This window comes from Sinocyclocheilus rhinocerous, unplaced genomic scaffold (genome assembly GCF_001515625.1).
Source record: "Sinocyclocheilus rhinocerous isolate Xijiao unplaced genomic scaffold, SAMN03320098_v1.1 scaffold712, whole genome shotgun sequence".
Taxonomy (NCBI): Eukaryota; Metazoa; Chordata; class Actinopteri; order Cypriniformes; family Cyprinidae; genus Sinocyclocheilus; species Sinocyclocheilus rhinocerous.
The window spans coordinates 1,754,032-1,776,632 of NW_015642789.1; the positions used below are offsets into that span (position 1 = coordinate 1,754,032).

The window sequence follows — 22,601 nt, forward strand, 5'->3', positions numbered from 1 at the left end:
CTGGGTTATATTTAACCCAGCATTTTTTAGAGTGTAAGGCATGAAGATATAAGATATTATAAACATTAACATCATGATTTCTGTAAAGCTGCTTTGAAACACTATTGTGAAAACTGCTACATAAATGAATTTGACTTGACTTTTATGTTACATTTATACCTTTATTCCAATCTTAAGAGCCTAAGCCATTGGGGTTACTACCCAGAAGGTTGGGTTAAACATTTAACCCAACTGCTGGGTCAAAACAACCCAATTGCTGGGTTTGTCCCTATTTTACCCAGCACTGGGTTGTATTTAACCCAGCATTTTTTAGAGTGTACCTGTCAACTGGAAAAAACGTAAAAAGCTAGTAAATCGGATTTCGAATGACATGAGGCTGAGTAAATGATGACAGATATTTCATTTTTTGGTGGACTATCACTTTTAAGTCACAGTCAAGGAGGAAGGAAGTCAAAGTTAGAGGAATAAAGCTAAAACGTCCACAGAGATTTCGAAATGAAGAGGTACGCATTATGTGAACCAGGGCAACCTCAGACTGAAAGCGCAGAGGAAGACTTGTTGTGATGAACATGAATCAAAAGATTTTACAGTCAGAATCAACACTACAGAGAGTAGAGAACAGAACGATAGGAAAAAAGGCAGACGGGAAGGCAAACTAGGGCAGATCTTGCACTTTTGGCACTGAGAATTGTGTGGGCATCAGTACCGTGCTCAGTATTATTGAGCAAATTAGTACGATTAATATGCCAGTGTCACAATGATGCAGATTCCCACGTTAGCAATATTTCTTCCAATGTTTACTGTATGGATATTATTTTGAGAATCCTTGCAAAAAGAGAATTTTGACTGTAAAAAGGATTGTGCTAAAACTCAGAACTAGGCACTTTGAGATTCCAACTTTCACCTGCCGTACAATCGTATGTCTGTCATTTTAATATTGAGATACAGTACTGTTCAAAAGCTTGGGGTCGGTAAGATTTTAATATTTTTGAAAGAATTCTCTTATGCTTACCAATGCTGCATTTAAAGAAAATTTTCAAAATACAGTAAAAACAGCATTGTGAAATATTATTATAATATAAAATATAATTTATTCCTGTGATGGCAATAAATAATTAAATTGCCACATGATCTTCAGAAATCATTCTAATATGCTGATTTGGTGCTCAAGAAATTTTTTTTAATTATCTATATTAAAAACAGTTATGCTGCTTAATACATTTTTTTTTCAGGATTCTTTGATGAATTGAAGGTTCAGAAGAACAGCATTTATTTGAAATAGAAATCTTTTGTAACTGTGATCTATTTAAAACATCCTTTTGATCAATTTAATGCGACCTTGCTGGAAAAAAAAGTATTAATTTCTTTCAAACATTCATTCTAAAGAAATAATTGTTTGACAGTATAAGACAGTGAGCTGTTCTGTTTTTAGTATGCAGTACAGGACATGACTTTCAATCCTATTAGGCTTTTGGGAAACGAGTGCAGTTTGAAGCTTGTTGTCACACTGTGTTCTGTACTGATGCTGCAGCAATCGATACATCTAATTTTACACAAATCATTACAGAATCAATATATCTTCATATAGCCAAATGCTTTGTAATACACTGTCCTGCCGTACTGACGAAATGCACAATTGTCCTTAGAGGCCCAAAGGACACTTCTATTGATTTAGGTCATCTTTGACATGCTAATCCAGTGGAATGGGTTTGTATGTGAATATGCTATACAAGTGGATCCTTGTTTTTTTGGGGGGGGGATATTGTTCCCAATGATCACGCTAAAAGAGGCAGGGCATGTGCCGCTATCATTCTGTCATATGACCCCATACATGTGATATACCATTCTAATAAGAGTCAAGCCTTCCCGGATCCCTTCCAGCTACTGATTGTGAAATAAATTCAAATGTTTTCTAAAGAATTGCTTCTTTTGTTCATGGTGCTCCTCAGACGAATCAGCTGAATGAAGCTTGAAATTGAAATTGAAATGATCCATTAACACAGTTGTGTTGTCATGCAAGTGAGAGAATGAAAGAGATTATGAGCGGTGCAAACTGTATGTGAGTGTGTGTGTGCTTTGTTCAGAATACAAGCATACTGCATACTACACAGTATATACAGACTATTGTTTAAAATAGTATATTACAGGCTCCTTTAAAACAATAAATAAATATAGCAATAGCAATGTGCTACATTGTTGTCACATGGTCTCACTATGTTGCATGTATAAATATTTATATTTAATAAAGAAGAAAATAAAGTAATACTTTAATTCGGCAAGGATGCGTCACGTTGTTGTTCTTTTTAACTTTCTGTTAATCAAAGAATGCATTACAGTTTCGACAAAAATATTAAGCAGCCCAACTGTTTTCAACATTGATAATAAATGTTTCTTGAGCACCAAATCAGCATATTAGAATGATTTCGGAAAAATCATGTGACATTGAAGACAGGAGTAATGCTGCTGAAAATTCTGCTTTGCCATCACAGGAATAAATTACACTTTAAAATATATCTAAACAGAAAACAATTGTAATAATATTTTACAATATTACTGTTTTTACTGTAGTTTTGATCAAATAAATGCAGCAAAAGAGAAATACTAAAAAATCCCCCCAGACCCCAACCAAACTTCACACTTCACACAGAAATCCTGAAATTTCAGGCATAATGTAAATTTGAATGCGGTCATGATAGACATACTACAGAAGGCGTACTGTGGTAGTATGCAATTCTGTACATAGCCTATGTGTTTGTGTACAATTTAGGGATCTACCATGTCCTCTGCCCTTTTCCAGGTATTCTCACAGTCCTTCACAGCATCCTTTGCAATCTACACAGTGGCCAGCGGGTAGGTAGAGACGGAGCTCCCTCTCTGCATGGCCTGCACTGGGCATGTGCACAACCAAAAACCAGACCAGATGTCCCTCAGCGTTTGTGCTTTTATCCAAAGTTATCCATCAGGCATTGATTATTTAAAAGTATGGAAAGGTACTATTTGTTCTGGAGTTGACAGGTCTCTGCTGGATGAAATGTTTTTACACTAACCTGCAATTTATTGAATGCCCTGACAGGGATTTGCTATGCTCTGTTTGTTGATAAAAGCCATTTGCTTGTTTTGGCAGAGTTCTCCGATTATTTAGCCTTAGCTGTGGTTTCATTGCATGACCAGACCCCTGCCTCTCTGTATACTTCACTTTCATTTTGTATTAACTCTGCATCTGCATCGTGCTGTTTTTACGAACCCTTTCAGGCACTTTATAAATGACCCAGAACTTGATGAATTTGTACCATGTAGTGCTTCAAATGTGTGTGGAGTAATAGTTCAGTCTTGGTGTGTGTGTGTTTTTGTGTACTTATCTTAGGGAGATTACAGACCTCACCCCATCAGAGGAGGATATATCTGTACTTCAGTATGCAGCATGGGGACCTCAAGGGAACCAGATGGTGAGGATGAACCCACCGTCAATCTCTGTCTGTTTTACTATAGCGAGCCTCCTTAAAATGAACTTTTAGGCAGTGTTTGGAATGGAATACTAGCTTACTGAATACTGCTCCATATATACTGTGCATTTTAGCACCATTGATACTATTTAAGTTTTACATTTTTGAGTTAGTCTGTTTTTTTTTAAGTTGTTGTAATTTAGTTGTCTTTGTCATTTTTAGTATTTTTTTAAAACATGTCTATATAGTTTTTTTTATTAAGTTTTAGTTTATTTACTTTTAGTAATTTTAGTACTTCAGCTTTTTTTAGTACTTCAGGATATTAGAAATTGTGGCAACTAGCTGATATAAAATATATATAAACATTTTTTATTTTATATTTTTATTATTATTTTATTTCAAATTATGTTTTTTATTATTATTTTTATTTTTAAATGTATTTTTGATGTTTATAAAAGGTTATGTAATCTTTGGCAGTCTGATCAAATGATGAGTCAAGAAAAAAAAATGGTTTTCATTTACTTTGGCAATATAGTATAACATTGTATTATAGGCCATAACATTAAAATAATTATGAAACTAATATTCTAGCTGTTAATGTGGTCTCAGCCCTCCTTGTAATACTCTTGGAATACGGTTTGATCTGTCTGTATTAATGCTGGCTGTCTCTCTCTTGACTCCAGGTCTATGTCTTTGAGAATGACATCTACTACAAGCCAGATGTTTCCAGCAAAGCGATGCGTCTGACAGCCACGGGCAGAAATGGAATGGTGGTTAATGGGCTGTCTGATTGGACCTATGAGGGTCAGTGATCTTGGACATGTCGTCCCCTTCGATACTCTCACTGCAGTCCATCACTTTAATGAGTCACCTTAATTCTATGGGTTTCTTTGAGACAATTTTGACAACCCCTTGAAGACATTGCAGTGTTCACAAAGAGATTATTATCACATTTGGCCTCATAAATACACAATGAGAATAATCTGCGTAGGTCTACGTATGGGTTAATTAGCCTCATCAAAATTTCATTTCTGTCTCACCTTATTAAAATTTAGAGGAGATACTGCTGAAATATCCTGCATTCTGGTGGGCCAAAGACGGCGCACGCCTGGCATATCTGTCTATTAACAACACAGCAACTCCTTTTATGGAGATACATCACTTCCTGGGTGGGATCTACCCTTCTAATGTCCTCTACCCCTATCCAAAGGTAAGAACAGTAGACATACAGCCAACTATTTTGTTTTACAAGATGAAAAAGCCTCAAAATGAATCCAATATCACAGTAAAAGTTTATATTGAATAATTAATGCAAATATATGCACTATTTACTGACTGCAAGAGCATTTATTCTTTGGTTTGATGATGTTAAATGTATTTGCTCTGTACAGGCGGGTTCCAGAATCCCATCAGCCAGTCTGTTTGTGGTGAATTTATACGGTCCAACACACACATTAGAGATGATTCCTCCAGACTCCCAGAACAGCAGGTGAAGTTTGTCTTTAATTATCGTGTGTCCACAAGTATACATATACAGTGCACAGGCTGTGGATATAGAGGTGTTAATTTTTAATATCCTTTTAAAAACAAGGTGAAATGTGTCTTAACTGACTATTGCATGTATTATTAAACAAAAACATTTATTATGTTAAAAAAATTGCAAATGATTTGTATTAATTTCACTGTCGCAGTGTTGGTTGTAGGCAACAAACACATTTAAGCAATTCTTCATGATATGCAAATAATTTATGACTCTAAAATCAAGTTTAGTCTCTAACAAATGTGAATGGTAACACTTTAGAATAGGGAACACTTATTCACTATTAACTACGACTTTTCCCTCAATAAATTCCTAATTTGCTGCTTATTAATAGTTAGTAAGGTAGTTGTTAGGTTTAGGTATTGGGTAGGATTAGGGATGTAGAATAAGGCATTAATATGTGCTTAATTAGTACTAATAAATGGCTAATATTCTAGTAATATGCATGCTAATAAGCAACTAGTTAAGAGACCCTAAAATAATGTGTTACCGGCATTTTAAATGCATCATGCATTTGCAAACTGAAGAAAATGGGTTTGTTGGGCAACATAGTGCAATGGATTATTAAGAGTGGTTTTGATGTTACTCACTGAAGATTTTATTACATTTGCAATGATGATTTTTTTTATGTTGTCCCCAACCCCCTCAGTTCTTTGTACAGTCCTGTAGCAAAAAGTACAGCCTGCATCATCCCAGGTTTGTCGGTGTGAGCTTTCCGCATTTAGATTGTAGAATTATTGGCCATTCTTCAGTGCAAATATGCTTCTGCTCTGCCAGATTAGATGGAGAATGCTGGTGGACAGCAATTTCAGGTCTTACTGCTGATTTTCAATTGGATTCAAGTCTGGGCTCAGGCTGTGCCGCTCCAGAATACCAACCTTCTGTATTTAAGCCATTCTTTATTGTTTTTGCTGTGCTTTGAGTCTTTGTCATGCTGGAAAATGAATCTTCACTCCAAGCATAGCTTTCAGGCTGAATTTTGTCCTTGATTGCAATTGGCTTTCCAGTTCCTCCTGGTGAAAAATCATCCACAGAGCATGATTTTATTAAAGGTTTTTTTTCCCCCAAGGTGAGTCCCTTGTGCTTAAAGTCTCATTTTGCTACAGAGATCTGGCCAGAATAGTAGCATTAAACATCACAATGTGTTAACAAACATAAAGCAAGGTTGTAATATTGCTTGTAATGTTTCTCATTTCAAGTTGATTAGGATAAAAGCTTCTGATAGGTGACTAAATGTAAATATAATAAAAGGAATTTAACCAACTAAATATGGAACATTTACTTGCTGAACATTAAAGTACTTACATGGACCAAAATAGCGGTTTCAAAAAGTATTGTAATTGTGTTCTAAAAATTCACAATATATCAATATGTCTTCACTTTGCATGATTCTAAGCTAACAACATAATACACTTGGTAACCACATAGTTTTGGGTCCCATTGGCTTCCATAGTATTTTTGTCCATACTATAGAAAGGCAATGGGACCAGAAACCATTTGGGTACAAACATACTTCAGAAACATTTTTGGGTGTTCCACAGAAGAAAGTAAGTCATCAAAATTTTCATGTTTGGGTGGACTATCCCTTTTAAATTGTACTGTAGTTGACACAAAAAATAAAATTCTGTTTATGTATTAATGCACTATATCCTTATAAAAAACAAACTGTTGCACACATAAATGTTAGATAAAATAATCTATTTTTAGTTACACTGACCTTTTTATATTTTAAAATACTGCTGTATTAAATTAAATATTTTTTAAAAATGTAAATCAATTTTTTATCTATTTTGGGACAGAGGCCAAATAAAAGTGAAAAGGTTATAGAATATTAAAATTAAACTGTTTTGAAGTAGTTCACAGTATGCAGGTGAATTTGTAGTAGGTGAGGTATCATTGCAAGCAAAGCTGGATCATGACTCATCACTCAAAAATCACATTTCTCAATGCAAAATCACAAAGAATTTAGGTCTTTCACCAACTACCATACATAATATTGTGAAAAGATTCAGGGAATCCAGAGAAATCTTAGTCTGTGTAGGGAAAGGCAGGAAACCTCCGTTGAATGTGTGTGACCTTTGAGAACTCCAATGGCATTGCATAAGAAACCGTCATGCAGCGGTGTTAAATATAGCCACATGAGCTCCGGAGTACTTTGGAAAACCGCTGTCACTTAACACAGTCTGCCGATGCATCAGTAAATGCAACTTGACTCTCTGTTACTTTAGGAGAAAGCTATACATCAATTATATGCAGTGATGCCGCGGGGTTCTCTGGGCCCGAGCTCATCTAAGATAGTTAAAAAGACAATGGAAATGTGTGCTGTGTCCACATTTCAAGTTATTTCTGGGAAAAATGGTAGTCGAGTTCTCAGTCCCAAAGACCAAAGGGACCATCCAGAATTTCACCAGTGACAAATGCAAAAGCAAACGTCTGTCATGGTATGAGGGTGCAGCAGAGCAGCCTGCAGTCCTCCTATTGGAAATGTATGACCAGTCAAGAAAAGGAGAATCAGACAATGACAATCACAGACTGCTGAGCATCTGAAGTCTTGTATCAAGTGAGATTGGACAAAATTTTTGCTTGCTAAACTTTTATGAATTAGTATCCTCAATTCCCAAACAAACTCCTAAACACTATAATTAAAAGGAAAGTTGATGTGTCCCAACTTTTTTGGAGTGTGTTGCAACCATTGAAATCAAAATTTTTTTATATTTACAAAATGAAATTAAGTTGGCCAGTGAAAACATTGGATTTTTTTTCTTTGTACTTCAGTCAATTAAATAAAGGTTAAAGAGAATGAACAAATAACATATTCTTGATTTTATGGCATTTCACCAAACGTCCCAACTTTTCTGGAATTGGGGTTGTATAATAACCCTATATGGGAGTGTCTAAAATCCTATTTAAATTTACATTTTCAAGATAGTATCTTAATAAATAATCTAAGTAGTGATTCTGAATGCACTGTACACTCTCTCCTTCTCTTTATTTTTGTCTTTCTTACTCGTCTTTCTCTAGAGATAGCTACATCTCTATGGTGAGCTGGATAAGCAGCACTCGTCTGACTGTGCGCTGGTTGAACCGGGTCCAGAACCAGTCTGTGCTGTGTGTGTGTGAGGCCACGACAGGAGCCTGCTCGGAGGTGAGGGGTTACCAGCTCATCCACTGCAGCCCACTGGGTATCTTTACCTGAAAAGTGTCCATCGATTCGCTTCTCATTTTGTATTCTGCTCAGAACATGCAGAGAATCTCTTACTTCTATTCTGCCAACTCAACATATAATTTCCTTCTGGAGGCGTGCAAAAACATCACCAAACAAAGAAACAAACAGAAAAAAAATAACTGTTACGCTTATTTACTTAACAAGCAATGCACTTTAAACTTCTGGATGGTAAGACAAGCTGATAATTATTTCCATGTTCTGGCCCATAACCAATATAATGGTTGATATTAAAATTCTATATTATTTTGTCTAAATAATTAAAAATGAAAAAGAAAATTTTTAAATGCTACAAGCTAATTTAGGTATAACAAAATTATAATGTACAATATGAAAAATGGATATTTGATGGCAAAAGTAATCTAAATGTAAAAATAGAGGAAATATGTTGCTTATATCTTAAATAAAGTTCACTTAAGAGCAGCCTAATGGAACAGATGTGGAACTCTAGATGTTCCTGACAGCACATCTAAACTGCAGATAAAAATGAAACATGCACTTCCTTAATGTGATGCCAATGAGAATGATGGATAGACTGAAACTCGGCGTTAGCCGTGGAGTTTATGATGTACAACTCTCTCTGGCAAGCAGAAGAGAACAAATGATTTAAACACATATTTTACTTATAATATATGACATGTCTAATCCTTTTAAAACATCTTTAATCTTCAGAGGCACCAAATGGCGATGGACTTCTGGCACAACAACCAGCGGCAGGTAAGTTCAGCCTCTCGCTCTCTCTCTTTCACTCTCTCCAGGGAGGTATGTAATCAATTCTCAGACTGCATTCCTCGGTTCCTAAAAGCTGCATCCACCTCGGACGGAAATGAATTGCATAAAAATGGTGTCGTCTCTCGTTGATCTGTTAAGAGGATAGTATATTGATGGTGGCTTGTCCTACAGGAGGAGCCGTTGTTCATGGCAGATGGTTCTCTGTTTTACCTCATCCTGCCTGCCAAGCAAGGGGCCCGTGGGGAGTTTCTCCACATCGCCAGCCTCCCTGCTCAGGTATGTGGGTAGAATAATTTCTTACTCGCGTTATGCACACTGAAATTAGATGCACTTATAAACTTCGTGATTAGAAACCTGAAGTACCCAGCGTATATGTGACTTTTTATGGATGTGTGGGGGCGATGTTGAACCCCTGTGTATTGTAAAGTGTTTCTCCCCATTGCATTGTGAAATCTTTCTCTTTATTGAAGTGTAAGACTTTTGATTTGGATAAATAGTTAGGTTTTCAGGTGCACTAGCTCTTAATTTAGATTTCTGTTTGCTTTATTCAAAGTCATTTACAAATGTATATAACGAGCTTGAAGTAACACGTGTCATGATCTGTTCTTATATTCCTAAATAACAGAGATAAAAAACTAATAATAAAATGCTACAAAAAATATAATAATACTACTACTTCTACAACTAATATCAATAATATTATATATCATTTTTTTCATTATATTTTATATAAATATTATATAAATATATTTATTATAACTTTTTTATTTTCTTTAAATCAGGTATCGCACTCTGCCACTTAAATCTAAGTTTCCTTATCTTTCTGTCCACTGCTTGCCATCATAACCCGCCTTCTCTTTAAATCTTATTTATATATATTACAGTAGTTCTTCTTAATAATATTTGTTTTATTTCTTATTTTTATATAAATATTTTTAAATGCATTTATTATAACTTATATTTTCTTTAGATCGTGTTTTGCACTCTGACACTTCAATTTATTGTTTTCTTATCTTCCTGTCCACTGCTTTCCATTACGGCTTGCCTTCTCTAGTAAGCTTTATCTATCTCTTTCTCTTTCTTTTCCTTTAGACTTCCACTCCTTCTGTTTCTCCTCGCTTTCTAACATCAGGGAACTGGGATGTAACCTCACTGTGTGCCCTTGACGAGGAGAACGATAAAATGTATGACAGATCGAATTTTATGAGCAAACCATTTCAACTCGAAAGCCTCAAGACTGTGTCGTAAAGCATCCCATAGTCAACCGAACTACCTAATATGAGTAATTATTGAATTATTTACGCCTAGCGATCCCATTTAGCAAAGATGGCACTTAATTAAAATTAATACAGTAATTTAATGTTGAATTGGCTGTAACGACTCTGACATTTTCTCTCCGGCTTTGTTCTCTAATTGCAACCGCATAAAACAAACCCTCTTGAAAAACCATCCCAGAAGTCATAGCTTTACAGAAAAAAAATGTTTTTGTCATCTTTTCAATGCATGAATATTTATAAGTAGTCAGATCTATAGCTCAAATCAAAGTTTAGGCCCGCAAATCGATGACTTACAATTAATCTGGTACTGACAGAAATGAATGCATGACACTGACTTCCCTACTTTGCATGTGTAACCGCTACAAACCTACTTAGTATGCAGCTGTACGAAGGTAGTATGTGGAGGTAGCCTCTATTATTAGAGGATAAATGACTGTCTACAAATAGTAACTCAAAAACCTTTTCAGATGTACTTAATGTGTCTTTACCCTGTAGCTATTTTCTGAGTACGGAGGAGTCGCAGCAGAGCAGACACTTATACAGGTAGGTTCTGTCCCAATCCGATACGGCTTTTAAGCTGTACTTGAGTATTTTATCATCACTGTCTAGGAATTCTGTACCTCTCATGCTGTGCTGCGCATTTGCGTCTAAATCAGTCTGACAGCATTTGCATATCCTGATGTGTTGAGAGATATTTCATTTTCTCAATATGTTCGTGGATTTTGGACGTCCATGTCCTCATTACATGTTGATATTCTGAATCCGCATTGACGTTCCAATTTCTGAGTATGTATGTTCATTGATGACTTGTGTTGTAATCAATTAAATCTTTCTACTCTACATCTGAGATGCATTTCGGGGGCATTTGTGAAAAGCCAATAGACTTTTTTCCCCTCTAGTGAGCTCCAGGCAAGAAGGCCGGCTAACTCATTTAAACAGGAACGGCAGCTTAGAGAGAGAGAGAGAGAGAGCGAGAGAGAGAGAGAGAACGCGAGAGGCAGAGAGAGATAGAGAAGGTTGAAAAGGAGATGGGCAGAGGGGGAGGTGCTGCGCCTCACAGCGATTTAAAGGGTGTTCTCTAACCTTTGATTAATGCTTTAAGACTCTCACTTGCTCTCTGTGGGCCACACGTTCTCATAGATTTTTTATTGCGACTATCCAAGCAATATGGTGAAAGTGCAAAGGTCCAGCATTGGGCTTAACGCAAGTGGATAATGGAAAACAAGCTCAGCGTGTGTGTGTGTATAATGCACTGGAATTTATAGGGACAGTTCAGCCAGAAATTTTTATTCATCAAGGATGCATTAATTTAATCAAAATGACAGTAAAGACATTTATAATGTTACTTTTTTTTTCAAATAAATTCTTTTGAACTTTATATTCATCAAAGAATCCTTAAAAAAATGGATCACAGTTTCCACAGAAGTATTAAGCAGCACAACTGTTTGCAATGTTATGCTTAATGCTTAAGCAGCAAATCAGCATATTAGAATGATTTCTGAAGGATCATGTGACACTGAAGACTGGAGTAATGATGCTGAAAATTCAGCTTTGCCATCACAGGTATAAATAGCATTTTGAAATATATTTAAATAGAAAACTGTTATTTTAAATGGTAATATTTGACGCTATTATTGTGTGTGTTTTTTTGCTGTATTATTGATAAAATAAATGCAGTCTTGATGATCATATGAGACTTCTTACCAAACTTTTGAACGTTAGTGTAAATTCTGAAAACTCTTTCCCATGTCATTCTTTATGACTGACTGACTTCTACGAAATACAAAAAGAGACATTTCAGTGTTCACAATGCTTTTTTATACAGTACAGTGGGCTGTCAAGAGCCAAAAAGTTTATTTTTAAGTTTAGCTGTTAAATCTCATTTTGACAGTCCTGCTTACTATACGTAGCATGAACATTATTAAAAATGTTTTATTTTGGTTTCACAGAAGAAGGTCGGATAGGTTTGGAAAGGCATGAGATTGACTAGATTATGAGTGTTTATTTTTGCATAAACTTTTACTTTAATTGTCAGAGTACTTTAACCCTTGTGCGACCTTTTGGACATTTTTGTCCTTTTCAGTTGAGTTTTTTTGATCATTTTGCCTGTGTTATTGCCAACTGCATAAATTTTGGCACAGGTGTGTATTTTTATTGGAATTTTACTATTTCACTTCCATTTCCTTTAATAAATCTGTTTTGCACTAGGTACAAAAAATTGTTCCTCTCAGGACCTTAAGGATAAAAATGTCCCCATTGAAACTATTTTTAATCGCAGTGCCATTTAACTGTAAAATTATGCAATTTTTGTTGATAGGCTTTCATTCTATTGGCAAGGCTTTAAAATTAAATTAAAAAAAAAAAATTACCAGATGGTGCCATTTTTTCAGGTTTGACCTATAAAGAAAATACTCGCTTTATTTCTGTTTTCTGCTTCTGCATATTATAGAGCCAATTGGATAAATAATGCAGCTATAATTGTGTGGGTGTGTTGGTATATTTAATTGACGCACAAGGGTTAAGTGTCAGAGTAGTTTGATTGTCGTCGACAGCATTAACATTGATGATGAATTGTGAAATAATGAAATGCATGCTTGTTGACTAGTGTGGAGCTCGGAGGAGTGTTTCATCGCCAGTGTCTGACATGCAACCTGTTTGAGCGATGCAGTGTCTTCAAAGCAGACTTCAGCCCCAATCAGACATACTTTACCCTCTATTGCATGGGTAAGATTACACCGTCTCTCATGCACAAATGTAAACACACTTAGGTAGATGAAAATAGATTGACGTTTCTCATCTCGGTTATACTTTTTCAGGCCCGGGTGTCCCAAAGGTGACTATTCACAGCACAAGTGACCCTTCCAGTGAGTAGAATTTAATATTTTTCTCATAACAAGCCGTTTGTGGCTGTATAACAGAAAGAAAGATTTTAATTGCTAATACAATTGTGTCAAAAAACAAGAATTGTTTATGTATAAATGCACCTTAGTGAACATTGTTATAGTTTGCCGTATTAAGCATTTATGTCAAATATGACTGTTATTATTGTTCATACTTTGGATTATGGGATTGTTTGAATTCCTTGTCTGTGGAATTTGTCCTAGATGTTTGTAATGTAACTTTGTTCCTCAAAAAAAAAAAAAAAACGCAAACTTATTCAGCACAGCTTTTTTCAACACTGATATTAAGAAATGTTTCCTTAGCAGCAAAACAGTATATTAGAATGATTTCTGAAGGATCACGTGACACTGAAGACTGGAGTAATGATGCTGAAAATTCAGCTTTGCATCACAGGAATAAATTACATTTCAAAGTATATTCTTATAAAACAGAAAACGGTTCTTTTAAATTGAAATAATATTTCACAATGTTGCTATTTTCTTTCAAATAAATGCAGCCTTGGTGAGCATAAGAGACTTCTGCAATTAAAAAAATCATACAGACGCTAAACTTTTGATCTATAGTACTTGCACTGAAGGAGGACTCTGAACCATATCTAAGGACTAGAATATCATAGAGAACCACCTATAAACTACCTAGAACACCTTAATGATCGCATAGAACCACCCAAGCAGCATTACTTCACTCACTTTAATTGCCAATATGATTCTGAGAAAAAAATTCATTATATTTTCGTATGAAAGCACCCCAGTAGGTATTTTTAGAGTTTGTTGTAGAGAGAGTGTTCTCTAAAACATCTAAAAGTGTTTCATGGCATCTTGTATTTTATTATCTGGATTCATTATTTCACTTAATGTCTTAATATTTAAATACTCCAAGGTGGTGAACTGTTCTGGTTTTATGCCAAAAATGTATTACGTTTGTGTGCTTTCCTTGCAGGATACACAGCGGTGGAAGACAACAGCCTCCTCGCTATGTCTCTTGAAACCAAGAGGCTCTCTGAGACAGTTTTCCAGACACTTTCCTCTGACAACAGCGGTAAAAAGATTTCTTAAGTAACTGATTACATTCCTCCTTTCAGCATAAATTGATCTCAACCTTTTACAAAGCCAACTAGATTTAAGAATCAATCAGATAATTGTTTCGGTTTTGCTAATTGGATCCTCACAGCTGTACCATCAGTGGTGCCTTTGGGGGAAACCTATTGCAGCGTGTGTATTTTTGTTTATGTGACGTGTAAGGGGAGGTTTGCATGTGTATATAAATTGCACATGTACTGTACATCAGGTCCCCTGACTGTGTTTGTTTGTATTACTGAGAGTTTGTTAAAAACCAGCAGGCTCATGGGAGCTCATTTGCCAGTGGTTAGAATATTGATGAGTCAGTACCCAGACTTCCTTGCAGTATGATACAGTAGAAACGGCCGTTTGTTCTGTTTTAACTGCCTTTGTGAATAATTACAGACCTAGATCTAAAGATGTCCCTGCCTCCTGGGTACGGAGGAAACCTGCATCCTCTCCTTATTATCATGTAAGTGTCTCCCCACACTTCACCAGTGCCTGTATGATACTGTTAGTAAGGGAGCATTGTATTGTATGGAAGCCCTTTTTTTTCCTGAGTAAAAAATGAGTCAGGTAATTATGAGATAAAATGTGTCTAAAAAGTCATGTTGTGTGAGACACTACAGTTCAACAGTTTGAGGTTGGTAAGATTTTTAAATGTTTTTGAAAGAAATCTCTTATGCTCATCAAGGCTGCATTCAGTGTTCGAACTATACCGTGGACTTTGGGGGAGCCCACTTGTTTTTTTTTATAACGGGGGGGGGTGTTTGTGCGCTTGCGCGTGCCCTATTATACTTTATCGACACAAATTGATAGGTGAAACAACAAACAGCCACCCACAAATAGTATATAAACAAAGCATCAGGCTGTCTTTGAGTTCACATGAACAACGGTTAAAGTTACTCGTCGTCAGGCTACAGAAGAATACCATAATTCCTCCGTTCAATTAGGCCTAAGACATCGAGAGTCACGCAGACCTATAACAACCCAGCCACAACACATAATTGCAAATAACATGCCTTACCTTAACACAGAATCGACCACAAAGTCCAGCGTTTATATTTTTTCTACGAATCTTTGAGTTAATATGTACTAAACATGAGTGGAATTTGCACCGCAGCGCCCCCACACCTTGATGCTCATTACAAGAATAGCGTATAGTTATCTTTATTGAAGTGAATTAGGTTTAAATCGCCGTCATGCATGAATGAATGATATTTTTGCAATTTTACACATAATAATCCACGATGATCACATTACACAAAACTGAAATTGCACGTCAAAATAACACTGTCAATATTTTTTGAGACCCCCCAAAATTTCACAAATCCCGTTTTCAGGGGAGCCCATGTCTTATTAAGGGGAGCCGAGCTCCCCCTAGCTCCCCCGTAGTTCGCACCCTGGCTACATTTATTTGATCAATAGAACAGTAAAAACCGTAATATTCTAATTCTATTCTAATATGTTATTACAATTTAAAATAACTGTTTTCTATTTTAGTTCAGTTTTAGTTTTATATTTTAAAATGTAATTTATTCCTTTGATGCAATGCAGAATTTTCAGCATCATTACTCCAGTCTTCAGTGTCACATGATCCTTCAGAAATCATTCTAATCTGCTGATTTGCTTCTCAAGACACATTTATTATTATCAGTGTTGGATACAGTAGTACTGCTACTACTTTTAGTATTTTTACAGGATTCTTTGATGAATAGAAAGTTCAAAAGAACAGCATTTATTTGAAATAGAAATCTTTTGTAACGCTATAAATATCTTTGCTGTCACTTTTGATCAATTTAATGCATCCTTGCTGAGTGAAAATATGAATTTCTTTCAAAAAAAAAAAATTTGAACCCCAAATTTTCAACTGTAGTGTGTAAAGTAGCATTGAGAGATATAAAAGTTGCAAATGTGTGGTTTAAATATGAATTATAAAGTAACAAATTTGAGAAATAAATTAGCAACAATTTCAAATTTTGAAATTTGTGAGATACAAAGTCACAATTATGAGAAGTTGCTCGACTTGATCTTCCATTTCCAACATGATGGATGAACCATCATGATGGATTTCTTTTTTTGACTCATTATTTGATTAAACTTTCAAATTCTACACAAAATTGAAATAAAAAATGCCAAAAGATTTATTTAAAAAAAATGAAACCAAGATTTGCTGAATTAATACATGTGACAAGAATGTAGCATGCTACAGCCTGAAACGTTCATGCTAATGATCGAGCTAATGTCTACACTTTACTCACTATTTTTTAAATAGTAGGCAGTATGTACTATGGTCAGTGTTGCAAACAAGATGCATGCTGAGTGTCCTGACAGTGACAAATCAGCTCTGATTCTCACACCAAACCAAAGCCCAAAACTTAAGCTTGCCTAAGACTTATTTCTTGCCTTGCAAGCGGCGGTATCTCCTTGTGGAAATGCAAATCTAGTTAGGACTCTCCTCTCCCTCGCCTTAGTTGGTTAGGCTACATGATTTATGAATGCTGCGTTATTAATAAGCAATTTGCACATGCTCGATTGAGATGCAAGAAGTGTTCAGCAATTGCGAACACATTTACAGAATGAAGATCAGTGTGCTGATGTCTTTTTAATCTACAATGTGACATTATATGTCAACACCTCAACCCATCCGTTCTCTGCACCTTTAGTGACAGTATTCCCGGGAGGCAGTCGGTAACGGAGGAGTTTGCCCTGGGCTGGCCAGAGGTTTTATCCAGCCTGCATGGAGTGGCGCTGGCCTGGATCGACAGCAGAAGCCGGGTCTCGCAGGGACAGAAAAGCAGCACCCTGGACCCTCGCAAGCTCAGTTCCCTCCGCATTAAAGATAAGCTTGGAGTCATGGAGTGAGTCGTTCTCTCTTTTCAGTTATTAAGAGTAATACCTCTATTAGTAAAGTCATTTTGCACATTACGCCACAAAATATCTGATTTGGAAATGCTTTATGCTCTAAAGCAGACGCTGGGTTTTCTTTCAAATGTCTTGCTCCAGGCAAAAAAGCAATGTTTAGGTCTCCGCAGAGTTAATATGTTGGCTGATTATAAAACACCAGCCATTTATCATAACTCCTAAATGCCACCTGAAATTCGCATGTTTTATTTCAGATGGTTAATGCAGTTGCCGTACATTGATGGGAGAAGAATTGCTGTTTATGGAAAGGTAAAATATATGTTCAAACTCAAACTTCTGATTGAATGAGTCACATTTGAATAAATAGCTGATTTATGCAAGTTGGAAACTGTAAACAGCCTACAGTTAGGCTAATGATCTATAGAGTGCAACTGTATCCGCCCACTTTTCCAAGGTGTTGGCTCTTGGAAGTATTTTTTTCCGTAGGGATTTTAAAAAAGTATTCATTAAAACATTAAAAACCATGAACCAAATCAACCAGCTTCGAGGTGAATCAAAACATTACAAACTTTTATTTGAAGCAGAGGAGTATTTGAAAATTGGACAAAAAGACAAAAGTACAAACTATATATATATACAAACCTTTAAGTATTTTGAGAGTGTGTCAAGACAGGTGTGATTATATCATTCAAGGTGATTTATGGGAGTAGGCATTCCTTGCTGAGCTCTTTTGGTGCAATTTGCTTGCCGCAACTCTGATTGGTGGAATTTTCCTCACAGCATCATGGGTAATGTAGTTCTTCACCAGTAAATTCACTGTTAAACACAATTCTTTAAAAAATATATAATATATAGTATATAATATAATAAATTGAAATAATGTGAACTGATGGATGTAACTAAACCATATACCATTAAATAACAACCTCAGAACTCACAACAGGTCTATATTAAAAGGTTTGTAAGTTATCGTTATCGAGTTGAGTTATTGAGAAAATAATGGAATTTTTACTTTCAGGACCCAACTGTTGCACTCTATTTTATATATAGCACCTTAGCAATGTGTTAAAAAACACTCTGGGACCAGTTGCATAAACTGCTTAGCCTAGTCTTAAAAAGTTAGTCACCTAATTTTTTTCTTCTTCAAGACTGGTCATAACTTTTTAAAGTCAGTTATAAAAAGGGAGAATGGTCTAATTTTAACCCAAAATGTAAGTCTGATTATTACCTCTAGTGGCTAGCTACTTGATGGTCAAACTAGTTCTGAAGACACAGTCTTAACATAGCGGCTATGTTTATGCAACTGGCCCCTGAACACCTTAGCAACTGCATAGTGACCCTAACATTCTAATACTGCAAGCTCCACCCATATTTACTAAAGAATAGAAAATGTGATGTAGTTGTAGTTACTATTATAAATGTAATTGTTTATTGAACATTGGTGTCTAAAAACCATTAGCCATTGCATTAAACTGATTTTTACAGTGGTTAAGGAGTGTTTATGCATTGCATCATTTCAAATAACACGACTTAAAAGTGGTCAAATGGATCTAATGCTCTGCCTCTTGTGGCCTATTGCTTTAATACACATCTTCTTAGCAAACAAATCCCTTTGTAGACTTGCTTCATATTCTCACTTAGGATATTACGGTGACGCATTGCTGCCACACACATATTTTTTTCCCCACTCAATTATGTCATAATAACGAGATGTTATGTCTTTTTAATGACATCTTTTCTCGTTTTAACGGCATCTTTTCTCGTAAAAACTATATAATTATCTCGTTAAAACGACCTAATTTCTCGTTAAAACAACATATTTTTTCACGTAATAACGACATATTATGTCATAAAAACTATATGTTTTCCCGTTATTATAGATATATGGTATATGTGAGCGAGCTAAGCGACTGTCCGCGCTGCTGTCACCACAGTCTGACATAAACGAGGATCTGCACGCTGCTGAAATGATTGAAATACACTGTTTTAAATGTATTTTAATGTAATGGTTTTAATTGTAGCGGCATGTTTATTAGGATTAATCTCCAATCTGTCTACAATATAGTGCTATCCAATAACTGCACTCAGACCCATGACTCGTTTAGGCTATGATCAGATCAAAACGGTTATTTTTGAATAATCGACTCTGGGCTTAATATTTCTTTATTTGAATGATTGAGGTTTGATTTAACAACAAATCGAAATACGAAATAAAAAGAAATAAAGAGATTTTGTAATAGGCTAATAATAATAATAATAATAATTGTTATTATTATTATTAGCCTATTCTGTTTGGCAAACGGGCAACGAAAATTGCAATCCTCGTTTATGTCAGACTGTGGCGACAGCAGCGCAGACAGTCGCTTAGCTCGCTCACATAATGTAGGCTACCATATATCTATAATAATGGGAAAACATCGTTTTTATGACATAATATGTCATTATTACGAGAAAAAATATGTCGCTTTAACGAGAAAAAGATGTCGTTTTAACGAGATAATTATATAGTTTTTAAGACTTAACATCTCGTTATTACGAGAAAAGATGTCGTTTTAACGAGATAATTATGTAGTATTAATGACATAACATCTCGTTATTACGACATAATTGAGTGAAAAAAATATGTGTGTGGCAGCAATGCGTCACCGTAGGATATGTACTTTGAATTTAGTCTTTAGTTGCAGAGCTCTGACATCAGCCTACTTTGACCTCACAGGGACTTGGTGGCTATTTAGGTTTGAAGATGCTGACGGCAACCGATCAGATGTTCAAATGTGCTGCTGTCATGGCTCCCATCACAGACTTCAAGCTCTATAGTGAGTTCCAGCTCCATACACCATGGCAGAACAATATTTTTATCTAGTGCACTACTGTTTCTTTTCACATTTATGTGTGAAAATGGATTCAACCTTGTTTTTCAGGTGCTGCCTTCTCAGAAAGATATCTAGGCCTTCCAAATAAAGAGGAGCATTCGTACATGGTAGACCTTTTGCATCAACCTTTTCATTCATTATCAAATATTAAGTTATGGAATTTGCTCCGCAGAGTAAAAAAAAAAAGTAAAAAAAAAAAGTAGATATAATGTAAAATAAATCACATTGTGACAAAGTTACTGGTACAAGTTATAGTTGTGAGAAATTCATTTTGTCACAAAGTTATGAGAAACAAAGTCACAGTTGTGAAATTAAAGTTACATTGTGACAAAGTTACAGTTACAAGAAACAGACACAATTATGAGATTTTAAGTCATATTTTGACATTTAAAGTTACAGTTAAACAAAGCCATAACTGGATAAAAGGTCACATTTGGGAGAAATAAAATAGCATTTATGAGAAATAAAGTTGCAACTACCTTTTTGTTTTACATTCAGAAACAATCTTCTATATTATGACTGAGACTGAGATGCCAATATGTTGTTTCTTTGCAGGCTGCGTCTTTGTTGGATGACATTCACGAGCTAAAAAATAAAAACTTCCTCCTCATACACGGGACTGCAGATGGTTAGTTTCAGAATTTTAAATCCTTCACATACATCATTTGGGGATTTCCAGTCATGTTTTACTTGTTTGTGTGTTTAGCACGGGTACATTTCCAACACAGCGCTGAGTTGTTGAGTCGTCTGGTGAAGGTAGAGGCCAACTACACCCTTCAGCTGTACCCAGACGAAGGCCACACTTTAAGAGAAGAGCGGACCAACCAACACCTGCACCGCACACTCCTTCACTACCTCCACAACTGCCTCAAATACGACCCCTTCCTCAACATAGAGGAGGAAGAGGAGGAGGACGAAGAGGAAGAGTGATCTCTTCCACTGTGTCCATTCTCGGTCCTCAGAGGTGCCCAGTACTGGTGTCTGACTTCAGGATGCATTAGTTCTCCAAAGGAAAAATGAGCAAAATGGAGATCAAGAGGACCAAATTCACCAGCTATTTACCACAAACTCAATTTTGCAATGTTTTATTTATTTTTGTTCAGACTGCAACCGTAAATGTTTCCTGAGCGTCCAGGAAGATGCAACACAACTGCTCTGGTTCATACAGTTTTCAAGTAAATCACACACAGTATAATGACTAAGGGCCCCATGTAATCAACATCTTAAGGCAGTTAAGTTGTGTAAAATGGGCAAAAGATGCATGTTGATCAGCCTTGATGTTGCAGCGCCATACTGTGGTGAAAGATGGATATTTCAAGACATGTTTTGTGGATTGTGAAGTTGAAAATACTAGTGGTTTACCGATTCAGTGTTATTGTTTACTATTTGTTTAACTATTACTATACTATAACTATTTACTATAAAATAGTTTTTTTTTGTTAATTGAAATAAAGCTGAAATAAAATAAATATTAGATTAAAAACTTAAAAACTTGAATGAAAATGAGAAATGTTGCCTTGGCAATTAATGTAAATAAAATAAAAGTTAAAGTTGAAGTTCTAAAATTACTAGAAATAATCTACTTGAACTAAAATTAAAATTAAAACGTATTAAAAGCTATCAAAAATATTAATAAATACTATAATAGTATATAAACAGTACTAAATAACACTGAATCTCATGCTGATATCTAGAAAGGTGGACAATATGATGCTGCAGAGATATGGACCACAAATGAGATTGCTGGCATGAAATGAATGCCTATCTTACACAATATTTGTTTAAAATTCACAAAAAAATTGGAAATAGAAATTGTTTCTTACACATTGACACCAAACCGAACCAGCACATCTGTTAATCAGCCAAATTGACATCGTTATTGGATGATAATCTCAAAAATGTCCCGAGATCTGATCTATCACTAGCCTGTACTGTGGAAGTTTTGATTGAATGTAAACTGCAAAATGTAATTTGAACCTGGCTCTTTATATGCATGACAAACCGGCTGCATGGTGCTGTATTCTCTGATTCTTTCATAATCTCTGTGCCAAACGCAAAAGAAATGAATGCAAAAAAATGTAGAAATTGCATAGAGTGTGTTGACACAAAGCACACTGTGTGACCGAGAAAAGAAGTTTTGAACATCTCCAAATCATTGTGGTGTAAGTACACAGACTGTCCTTGCTGTAAGACTACAAAATCAATGACTCGCACTGCATGCTGCTGTTTACAGAAGCCTCATAAGGTCTCCAGCATACATCATATCTCTTCATAAACATCGAGCCCTGCTGTGCGCAGTTTCACACCTAGAGCAACTATATTTTAGTTGGCAGGCAAACAACTCTTTGTGTTGCCATTGTCATGCATATGCAGATTTCATGTTCACAGATCAAATGTGCCAAATACTATGTGACCAAACCTTTCAGTACTGACTTATGTTACAGTTTTGAATGTGGCAGTTTGTGCATTTAGTATTTTTTAATGTTTCTTTAAGATTCTTTATGCAGGGTTTCATTAATTAATATTTTTGACAAAAAAGTCTGTAACCATGGTAAAGTTTGGTTAATCAGTTGTTAAGATCAGAGTACTTTTATATACAATGTCCAAAAAAAAAAAAAAAATACATGCATATATGCTTTTATATAAACTACCATTCAAAAACTTGGGTACTGTAAGTTTTTTTTATTTA

The 22,601-nt window shown here is 35.5% G+C and overlaps 1 protein-coding gene across 3 annotated transcripts in view; it reads left to right on the forward strand.

Annotated features, from left to right (window-relative positions):
* Window positions 1–21,361, forward strand: part of LOC107756420 (inactive dipeptidyl peptidase 10) — a 45,098-nt gene extending 23,737 nt beyond the window's left edge. For 2 of the 3 annotated variants that reach the window (XM_016573517.1, XM_016573518.1), the window contains exons 6-25: window positions 2,798–2,850; window positions 3,365–3,446; window positions 4,127–4,247; window positions 4,499–4,653; window positions 4,835–4,932; window positions 8,005–8,128; window positions 8,879–8,923; window positions 9,110–9,214; window positions 10,031–10,122; window positions 10,711–10,758; window positions 12,821–12,939; window positions 13,032–13,079; window positions 14,056–14,154; window positions 14,580–14,646; window positions 16,841–17,035; window positions 17,294–17,348; window positions 19,756–19,855; window positions 19,961–20,019; window positions 20,468–20,540; window positions 20,619–21,361. In XM_016573517.1, coding sequence (XP_016429003.1) covers window positions 2,798–2,850; window positions 3,365–3,446; window positions 4,127–4,247; window positions 4,499–4,653; window positions 4,835–4,932; window positions 8,005–8,128; window positions 8,879–8,923; window positions 9,110–9,214; window positions 10,031–10,122; window positions 10,711–10,758; window positions 12,821–12,939; window positions 13,032–13,079; window positions 14,056–14,154; window positions 14,580–14,646; window positions 16,841–17,035; window positions 17,294–17,348; window positions 19,756–19,855; window positions 19,961–20,019; window positions 20,468–20,540; window positions 20,619–20,842 — 1,962 coding nt within the window. In that variant the 3' untranslated portion in view covers window positions 20,843–21,361. Of the gene's footprint in view, window positions 1–2,797; window positions 2,851–2,924; window positions 2,991–3,364; window positions 3,447–4,126; window positions 4,248–4,498; window positions 4,654–4,834; window positions 4,933–8,004; window positions 8,129–8,878; window positions 8,924–9,109; window positions 9,215–10,030; window positions 10,123–10,710; window positions 10,759–12,820; window positions 12,940–13,031; window positions 13,080–14,055; window positions 14,155–14,579; window positions 14,647–16,840; window positions 17,036–17,293; window positions 17,349–19,755; window positions 19,856–19,960; window positions 20,020–20,467; window positions 20,541–20,618 lie in introns of those variants that run through there. The other variant, XM_016573519.1, reaches the window with a different exon arrangement.
* Window positions 21,362–22,601: the final 1,240 nt, after the last annotated feature.